Below are 10,254 nucleotides of genomic sequence, written 5' to 3'. Positions count from 1 at the left end.
GCGGAAGCAGAGCAGGATTAGGCTTGGTTAACACTTGGATGGCAGATCTCTTGGGAGAACCAGGAAATGGTGTTGTTTGGGGAGCGGTCATCATGGCAAGAGGGTTTTGTTAGGTGTGAGTGAAAGTTGAATGCTTGCACCCTCTGAGTCATGCCAATGTTCATGACATGTCACAGCCTCTCACGTCAAATTGTTTTAATAAACCCCATCACCCAAGTTGATGACACATAGCCCTCTGGGAAATGAAAAGCTGAGGCCTGACATGGTGGCCTGCCTCCGTGAGCATTGACTCCTACCTCAGGGTGCACCATGTAGCAGCACCAAGAGCAAAGCATTGTGGATGTGTTTTAAGGATAGCTTCCTCAAAAACGAAAGCTGTTCATTCATTTTTTCCAAGTTAAAAGAGGAAACTCTTTTAACTTGGCAATGCGCATTTTCATAGATTTAATTAGTCCATGGCTCCAGAAGTCCATTAGTCCATTTCAGAACCAAAGTCAGTGGATGAGGAAGATCCAGCCAAGATTCAACATTAAAATCTCCTCAAAATGTCCAAAATAATAATTTAAAAAAAAACAACAGTATGCCATACCATTATCTGCAACAAAAAAAACAAGTCATTCAGAAGCTATGTGCACTTACATCCACATTCATGATGAAATCACCTCGTTTTGTTAAATTGTCTTTTGATTTAAAAAAAAGAAAGAAAAAAAGGCTAACTAGCCAGTCACTGCTCATTTTCACATTGTAGTCCACAGGTTGACCTTGCACTGATATGAATCAGAGGACACCTTCCTCCCCCACAACACACGCACACACTGTGACCACATTCCATACCAGACTGTGAGGCCCATCCACACACTGGAACATTGCCAGGGCTTTATTAAGATGAGCCACCCAGCAGCTCCTGTGAAACCTTTCTGATGGACTAATTTTTTAAAATTTTTAATTCAGTGGAGAGCTGCCATTGTCAGGTCAAAAGATATTCCTCAAAGGTAGAAAATGAATAACAGACATTTTAAGGGGAACCTTCAACAAATGTTAAAAAAAACCCTGTAATTAATCATTTCTTTATTATCTTGAAATGAAAAAATGATGAAAGTTGACAACTCCAGCCTCCCCACCCCCCACAATGGCCAACTGGTCGCATGGGCCACTACCTTACCTGGACAGACTGTCAGTCTGAGTTCTTTACATCAGCTTACTTCATCTACACTCAAATTTCCTTTTTAAACTTTAGGTGCCAATTACAGTAAGTAGTTATAATCTACTTATTCTCATGGTAGCAGAGAGCTAAAACGGTATCATATGCATTTTCCATATTGCTATATGTGGTAGATTGTTAAGTGAGTCATTAAAATGTAACCTCGGCAACCTAAAGGATTTCATTGAGTCCAATTAAAATGATGCCACCTGACCCTACCACAGAGACAGAGGGGTGGCGTGATTGTTACCATTTGGAAAACATGAAGACAGAGCGAAAAATGAGATTGGTTAAAAAAATTCAACAAAAATGTAAAGCTAAAATGTTTATGTTGATCTGGAGGCAGGGTGTCCTCTTTTGTACGAGAAAAGAACAGAAAAACAGATGGAAATAACCATTTGACCGGAGGAAAACGACCCAGCTCTGCTGGTCTTGCCGTTTTCTCAAGTTTATTTGGTGCTGTTCCAAGACAAGAAGACCGAAGAAACCAAAAATGCAAGTATCAGACATAAGAAAACTCATTTCATTTTTCAAAAATAGCCTAAAGGAATATTCCCTCTTGAGAGAGTCATTCTGAACACTGAGAACAGTGGGCTGGAGGACTTAAGTGATTCATTCAGAGGCTATGTGTAGTTACAGCCATATTCCTGATGACACAACCTTTTAAATTGCCTTGTTTTCATTTAAAAAATGCTAACAACCTAAAATGACAAAGGAGCGGCTGCTTGTTTTCGCACTGCAGTCCACGGGTTGACCTTGGACAGATAGGAGACAGAGGAAACGCCTTCTTATGCAGCTTAAACATCAGGCCGTGGGTGATTTGGTCAGCAGGGGTGGCTGGTTATGGTCATCCTGGAAGACTGAACCCTCTCTACCTGGGCGGTGTTACGGGCACATAACTACGCATTGCCCTGCAAGACTGTCAGCCAGGGGTGTGACCAGGGAATCTGGGCCCCATGGAAAGAACTGGGCCCCAGCACCCCAGACAATCCCATGTTCCGATATTTTTTGAGGGCTCCTGTGAGTCAGGGCCTCTGGAATCATTCCCCTGCTTTATTCACATTGCACAGATCTCATGCACTTATTGCAAAGGCGAGGGGTGTTCCCCTGTGTCCCTTCCTAATGCCCTATCAAGTACAAATACAGTATCTCTCAATCCTCCCACACCCCTTTACATCCTGTGAAATGGCCACTGTAACACAAATATAACACAGGTCTCATCATGAACAGCTACCCTATCATTTAGGACAAGCACAATACCTGGACAGACAAGTAAACTGTTGCTTCTCAAGTTTTCATCGTCAATATCGGGTTCAGGATCCCCCTTGCAATTATTTTGAATCCAAGACAACAGCACCCAACGAGGTCTGTTCAGTACAATGCAATGTGACAATTCTGCATTCCACCACATCCTACTGTTTTACCACAACTCGCATAAGTTAGTTTATCCCCTAAATGGTGCACTGACAATAAGCTGATAGCCAAAGAATTTTTGTAAGATACTTTTTGTACAGCTCCCTAAAAGTTGTACAGACACATTTTAAGAGACATCTTCAATGACTCCATTAGCTACAAAGAGAAAATATTAAAGGTAAGAAAAATGAAATGTAGATACAGTAATTCAGCTTTGGATCTGACAAGAGTGAAGAAGAGGAAAAGTTTGTTCAACTGCAGTATCTGTAGGAAAATCCATAAATTTAATGTGCATTTTACCAATATTATCAACAGTAAGTGTTCTTAAATGTATGATGTTCAAGACACGATTTAAAAGCAGTTGAATGTCTTCAGCATCCTATCTAATTTCTAACATTTCTCTTTATAACGTGGACCAAAAATGAGCTGAAACCTATGCTAACGCTACTTTAGCGAATTAACTGGCTTAATTAGAAATAGCTATAAAGAAATGGGCAAGTCACTTAAAAGTTAAATGAATTCCTCACATACACCTTCATTTCACATAATCCATTGGATTATTGTTAAAGAGGACCAGGTTTATGATTATTATTATGTATTAAAAAAGCCTACAGTATATAAATTATATACTATCTATTTAGCTCATACTATTAAATGTTTTATTGCGAAGGGTCAAGAAGGTATTGATTATTATCCGATTACCAGCACAAAGAAACTGTACAATTTCTTCAGCATCTGGTGACACACAATTACATTTTTGATCGTGAAACATTGTTAGTCCACGACAAATGCTGTCTTCTTACTCTGCAGAACTGCATAGTAAACATGCGTTATGAATACCAAACAGACCCATATTCAGAATAATGCACATTTGTTTTATTTGCTAGAGATGTTTCCCTTAACTGCTATAGATTTTACTGCCTACTCAGTTTCAGGTTAAAATGAATGAAGAACGCTGCTCACAAACCTATTATTGCAGACATTCTACCAGCTATAAAAAAATAAAAATAATTATTCACATTAATAAACATATTACTGCTGATGCTGATGCATAACGTACTTATGAAACATATTCAGCAGTTGCTTTATTTATTTTGTGAAAAATGTATGAAATCAGTGCAGTAATCATGTGAGCATTCGTGACAACTTCATGTTGACCGCACCAATTCCACTTTCAATGACACAAACTGATAACACTGGATTTGAGGGGGCTTATCCTTTATGTCTACACAAGCCTTTGTAACACCACACAGACCTTTATGATGATTATATTCCATGTCTTTGCCACAAATGACATCATGAATAAATTAATTTTGAAAGAGGTTATTTTCCCACAACCTTTGAGAATTCACTATGATTGTATTATGCTTGGTGTTATGAATGACGACTGGGAACCCTGTGCCAACAGAAAGAAGATGAGTAATTAAAAATACGCATTATTGTATTTGTAATGTCAAGAACAGTGGTCCTGGAGGTTGATAAGGCAATCGTTTTGCAAAAAAATTATGTGGAACATGGGATCTATCCAGCTTGAAGATTAAAACATGGTCCCTGCAGTTTACCCCACTGTATAAAGCCAGCACAGTAAACCACATTATGCAGTCTGCAGAGCAAAGCTCATACCTGTAGTTAGCCTAGGTTTGCCTTGTTGGCTACTGTTCATTTTATATTGGACAGGCAGAGAGGTATTACTGATAAAAGGAAATGAGCGACATCTTATTCTGTGATATAAAAAAACAGGGAATCATAGGATTAAGAAAGACCATGGAGAAAATAAATCTTAAAAAACAAAAATGTAATAATGGATATCTATTAATGGGTGCAAATGAATCATCTGTTGTAACATTAAATAGGCTACAACTGAATAATAGCTAAAGCTAACTTACGGTTGTCTTGGGGGATGCCAACAATTTTTCCTTTCTAAACTTTTGATCCTTCGGTCAGCTCACTTTGGACAGGTGTCCAGAACCCCCCTGTTCCGGACACCTGTACAAAGTACCATTAGGACTGCAGGCACTGGCTAATATCCTTTATCCATACTGTAGTATGAATGCAATAGAATAAACTAGGAGTGTATCCAAATCGGAATACCCTACAGCAGTGGTCTCCAACCCTGGTCCTGGGGAGCTACAGGGTCTGCTGGTTTTTGTTTTCACCTTAAAATCAGCACCCAATTGAGACCCAAGATGCCACGTGAGTTGAGTTAACTGTGTAATCAACTGCTCTAATTGATTTATGAAGTGCAGAGTCACTATGAAAACCAGCAGACCTTGTAGCTCTCCAGGACCAGGGTTGGAGACCACTGCCCTACAGTTTATGGAAATGCAGATATTGACTTGATATGTTTAATATATTTTTTGATGCATGCTGATGCATTTACTAAATAACAGTGCAAGTTGAACAGATACACTACCCCCCATAAAAATCCATCGCATTGCAGGTATGTAGGAAAACGTTTAATTGTTTCTTCTTCAAGAACTTGGTGATATCTATAAAAGTGGAATACTGTAGTAGGTAATGATTTTCTTCTTGCACAAACACACAAATACATACACTACATGGCCAAAAGTATGTGGACAACATCTCTAAAATTATGAACATTAATATGGCAGCGGTCCACTCTGCTGGCATGACAACCTCCACTCTTCTGGGAAAGCTGAAAACTAGATGTTGAGGATTGATGCCGGGATTTGCTTAACCAGAAGAGCATTAGTGAAGTCGGTCAGTGATTGGATGATTAGGCCTGGCTCACAGTTGGCTTTCCAATTCGTAAAGGTGTAGGATGGGGTTGAGGTCAGGGCTCTGTGCAGCAGTCAAGTTCTTCTAAACAAAACCATTTCCATATGGACCGCGCTGTGTGCCCAGGGACGCTGTCATGATGGAACAGAAAAGGGCCTTCCCCAGACTGTTGGGCAAGCACAGAAAAGGGCCTTCCCCAGACTGTTGGGCAAGCACAGAATTGCCTACAGTGTGACTGTATGCTTTAGCATTAAGATTTTCCTTCATCGAAACTAAGGGGCCAAGCCCAAACCATGAAAAACAGCCTCAAACCAAGGGGTGTCCAGATACATTTAGTCATATAGTGTATATTTTGGGGGCAAATTTCCACTTTAAAACTAACAAAAAACAACAGAAGAGTTTGCACATACTAACTCGCTTTTATTAATACATACAGAACTGCATGCTACAGATACTGTACAGCATAAACATTTATTCATTACAAAAAATGGTTTTGGAACCATTAAAAATAACAAAAAACAAACAAAAAAAGAAAAAAGAAAAAGAATAAGAGCATAAAATAGAACAGGAACATCATCACAGCCGTTAGGAAACATTCAAACTATTCATCATTAGCATCTTAATAAACCAGAGAAAAATTGACAGTTTACAGTCGCGTCATGTCAACTACAATGGCACCGAATGGATGATTTTCTTGTAGCTTTTTTTTTACAGCCTCTTGCAACATCAACATGCCTATTTTTTGCTACCTACCTATATGTAGTAGTGTACTTAAAAGTGGCAGTTTGTGTTTTTTTTTTTCCATTTAACATTTTTTTTTATGAACCTCCTAATATACAGAGTTTGGCCCGAGTGGGATTATACAGTACAACGTCCGTCGTTTGTTCAGTTTAGATTTAATATTTGACAATCTGCTACCAAACACATTTGTTATAGCAACATTTATACTACATACATAGCAATCTATGTAACGTCACAGCAAAATATGGTAAAAAAAAAAAAAAAAAAAAAAAAAAAAAAAAACAAAACCAAATACCTACAGCGTTAAGGAGGGGGCGAAGGAAATTATCACAAATTTTGGCACGGAAATCTGTACACAATTCTACAGTCTGGAAGAGATAAGACTGTGCATTAAAAAAAGAAGGGCTTTAGACATTTTTCCCACTAGTGAAGACGCTGTCCCCTACACACTTTCAAGTTTTTTATTCTTTTTGTATAATGGCTTATAGTTGTGTTTCTTGAAGTATTGTTGTGCACTTATCTATTCTTAAAATGAATCTACACTGTTCATTTGGTGGAATCCAGGTTTCATTGAGGAAAAACAAAAACAAAACTTCAAAAATCCTTGTAAAAATGGATCATTTTCATATATATATAAGCTGCTTACGCTAAGGAAAAAAAAATATTTATACAATGTATTATGAAAAAAAAAATATTTAAAAAGGGACAACATACAAGAAACAACAAGCAATCTCTAAAGCAATAAATACTACTGGTCCTAGCGTTGTGACTTTTTGAATTTAACAACCCACCCCACCCACCCACCCTAACCCGCACCCTGCCCGATTCCCTGCCCTTCCCCACCCCACCCCACCTCCCTCCCCCAACAAACAACAAAATAAAAAAGATTTTAAAAGACAACGCCATGGAACGATGCATATTAACACAGTTTCCCCCAAATATTTCTGTACATTTAAACAATAACAAGTAACATCACAATTAAAGTTGTTCCGCACAGTTGAAGAGGTGACAATGCTTTCCACATGCCCTCTGTATCTGAACTGATGGAAAATGATTGGTTCGCAAGCTCGTATTTAATACAAATAATAAAGAACCACAAACTCTTTTGGAAAGGGCTAACGCAATTCATCAATTATCTCCTAAACCTCTGCTTTCTTTTCTATACCTAGTTTTTGTCGTAATTTCCTGTTGACAATTTCCTTGTCTTTTGAATGCATCTATGTGGAACTACACAACCTTGAACATATTTTCCGTTTCATCGTTAAACACTAAAAAGACTCAAAACAGTTGCTGATAAAAATTTTGGCAGATTCACAAAGCTTATAATCTACAATTCATTGTACTTAACTTTTTTAATATTTTTTTTTTTCCCGAGATAATGATGGGTCAAATATTGACCAATGAACTTGGTTTAACGAACTAAAAAAGAAAGAAAAAAAAGGCACACGCACAGACAGAAAAAGTATAAACATACTGGAAACCAGGAGGGGAAAAAAAAAAAAGCCAAACAAACAAATAACTATAAGAGACTGCCGAGTGCTAAAAGGGCTATTCTACTCTATAGACTTGGTTACGAGCGAGAGAGGCTGGGGTAGCAGAGAGTGGGTGTGGCACAGGGTTGGAGAGGGCCTGGCCAGCGCGGAGGAGGACCCCGCCTGTCGGGGGGAAATGGTGGGGCGCTCCAAAGGCCCGTTGGTGGCGCCGGCTTTGCCGGCCGCCGCCGCGGTTTCCAACAGGACTAAAGACGTGGGCATGGAGAGGTGCGCGGCCAGGGGCGGCGGCTTCATAGTCAGTGAGAGTGGCTGCGTTTGATCTGCCTGCTGTTTGGAGTCTTTCGAGGGGGAGCCGATGAGGGAGGGGGAGGAGGGCGGGGAGTCTAACAAGCTTCCGTCCGAAGAGGGGGGGCTGGCACAGCTGCCTTCACCTTGAATGTAGCGGATACACTTTTTTTTTCTCCTGCGGGGGGGGGAGGGAAAGAAAGCGGAAAAAGGATGAAATCAAACGAGTTAAAAAATAAAAAAGGGAAGCATCATCCCACGTGTGGGGGGGGACGACGGTACAAATGGAGGTCAGCTCAATGACTGTCAGGCTGTGCGACTAATCTATTCCCATTTTAAAACAACCCCTCCCACTCCCATAATGACAGTTACCTGGACGTGTATTCTTGAACCCAATTCTGGGACCCATTAATTACTTAGTTAAATGTTCAACAGCCCCTTCCTAGTCTCTGTGTTCTGCTAAATCTAGAGCGGAAAAACATGGCGACTTCAAGACTGAATCTTGAGATCGTGAAGATTTTTCTGGATAAGTGCGGGTGCAAACCTGTGACAATAAACCCAGACACTGCACTGACACTGGCCACAGGACGGGAGAGATGGAACGGACAAAAGAGAGAGAGAGAGAGAGAGAGTAAAAGGTTCACATTGAGGAGGTGGAGGTAGTGGTAGGGGTAGGGGAGGGGTGGGGTGGGGTGGGGATAGGTTCTGTGGAACTGTGAAATTCTAATTAATGCCCTTAACGGGCTGTCCCAAGTCTATTAAAAGCGTACGTGAAACGTCGCGCACAGACACGAACAAGAGACGCTCTGAACTGTGCAGATGCCGAGGCGGACAGAGATTTAAGAAAAACGAGCAACGACTCATCATCCTCCTCCTTCAAAAAAATACAAATAATAATAATAATAATAATAATAATAAAAAAAACTCTTTCTTCCCCCGGTTATTTCCTTTTCGCCTTCTTCTTCTTCTCCTTTTTTTTGTTTTTTTTTGTGTTTGGTTTCTTTGGGGAATCCGGATGTGGAGGTTAGCAGAACGGCGCCGCGCGGCAACCTGCCTCACAGACATGTCTGCTGCGCTGCGCGCGGGTCAGGGCCGGGGCGGCCATGTTTGCATTTCCGCTGCTTTTTTTCCCCAGCCAGGTCAAGGTTCCCCCCTCGTCTGCTACGCCTAGAGCCAGAGGAGCGCGACTGCGGGTGAAGTCTCGCCGACCCCAGAAACGCCGGAGCTCGGCTAACGCTCCGCGCGCGGGAGGGAGGGAGGGAGGGAGGGAGGCAGGCAGCAGTCTCTCTGAGGGGGCTAAAGGCTCAGTGTGTTTGGGGAGGGGTGGGGGGCGGTGGGGGGGGGTGTCTGGATGGAGTGGCAAGAGAGAGCACCTCCCCCCCCTTCCTCCCCCAACACCACCCAACCCCCCCCCCCTCCCCCCCACCCCCTCCTACCCTGACCCCCCACAGCTCCTCCCCATGAGGCATCTGGCTGCCCGAGGGCCAAATTCAGCTGGGCACAAGAACAAACGAAACGGAAAGATTCAACATTTAACTCAGGCTATGCGCTGTTCATACCAAGAGCGTGAAGAAAGGAAATGAGAGAGGGAAAGAGAAAGAAAAAAATAAGAGAAAGAGCAAGGGAGAGAAAGAAAAAAGAAAAGAGACCGAGCAAGAGAGAGAGATAGAGAAAGACATTTCTGGCTTGGTTGAGTCCCTGCGTATGCATTTCCTTGACTACTGAAAGCCACCTCCACACAGTGGTCAAAGAACAGGACAATTTTTTGAGAGCGAGAGAAAAAAGGAAGGAACAGAGTGACCGCACGGAAGGGCGGAAAGAGAAGGTAAGGTACGTTTCTTAAAGTCATACCCCTGCCTGCAAACCTGTGGACTTGGGTGCCAGACAAAAAAAAGTCATAGAAAAAGGAGAAGAGGGAGACACAGACACAGAGAGGGGGAGAGAGAGAGAGAGAGAGAGAGAGAGAAGGAGGGAGAGAGAGAGGGAGAAAAAGAGAGATTTTGGGAGGTGATTCTGGAACAGCCACATCAGCCCACAGTTTATGTAAATTGCATGCTGTACTGGAAGGAGCTCATGCAGTTCTCCAGGAGCGGAGAGGGAGGGCACACACAGACAACGATGCGCAACGACAAACACAGCTACGACGCCGAGGTAAAAAAAACAACAAAGAGGTGACTCATGTAAGAGCTACGGTACTGAAACCGGCAGGCAGAGAGAGCGAGAGAGGGGGGAAAAAAAGAGGGAGAGAGAGAGAGAGAGAGCGATCTGACACGCCCTCATCACGGCGCTAATAAAGCGATTTGGAAGGACAGCGTCCCAGGCCAGCGAAGCGATCCCAGAGCCGATCGGGCTAATGCCGCAATAACCGCCTGTCAGACAGCT

The 10,254-nt window shown here is 41.9% G+C and overlaps 1 protein-coding gene across 33 annotated transcripts in view; it reads right to left on the bottom strand.

Moving 5' to 3' along the window:
* Positions 1–7,289: 7,289 nt before the first annotated feature.
* The window catches only part of tcf7l2 (transcription factor 7 like 2), a 108,869-nt gene continuing 105,904 nt past the window's right edge, over positions 7,290–10,254 (bottom strand). For 18 of the 33 annotated variants that reach the window (XM_064321176.1, XM_064321183.1, XM_064321175.1 and 15 more), the window contains one exon: positions 7,290–8,050. In XM_064321176.1, the coding sequence (XP_064177246.1) occupies positions 7,648–8,050 (403 nt within the window). In that variant the 3' untranslated portion in view covers positions 7,290–7,647. The remainder of the gene's footprint in view (positions 8,051–10,254) is intronic. The other 15 variants (XM_064321204.1, XM_064321210.1, XM_064321209.1 and 12 more) reach the window with 3 other exon arrangements.

This window comes from Anguilla rostrata, chromosome 2 (genome assembly GCF_018555375.3).
Source record: "Anguilla rostrata isolate EN2019 chromosome 2, ASM1855537v3, whole genome shotgun sequence".
Lineage (NCBI taxonomy): Eukaryota > Metazoa > Chordata > Actinopteri > Anguilliformes > Anguillidae > Anguilla > Anguilla rostrata.
The sequence above is the reverse complement of the archived record's forward strand: the minus strand, read 5'-3'. Positions and strand labels throughout refer to the sequence as shown.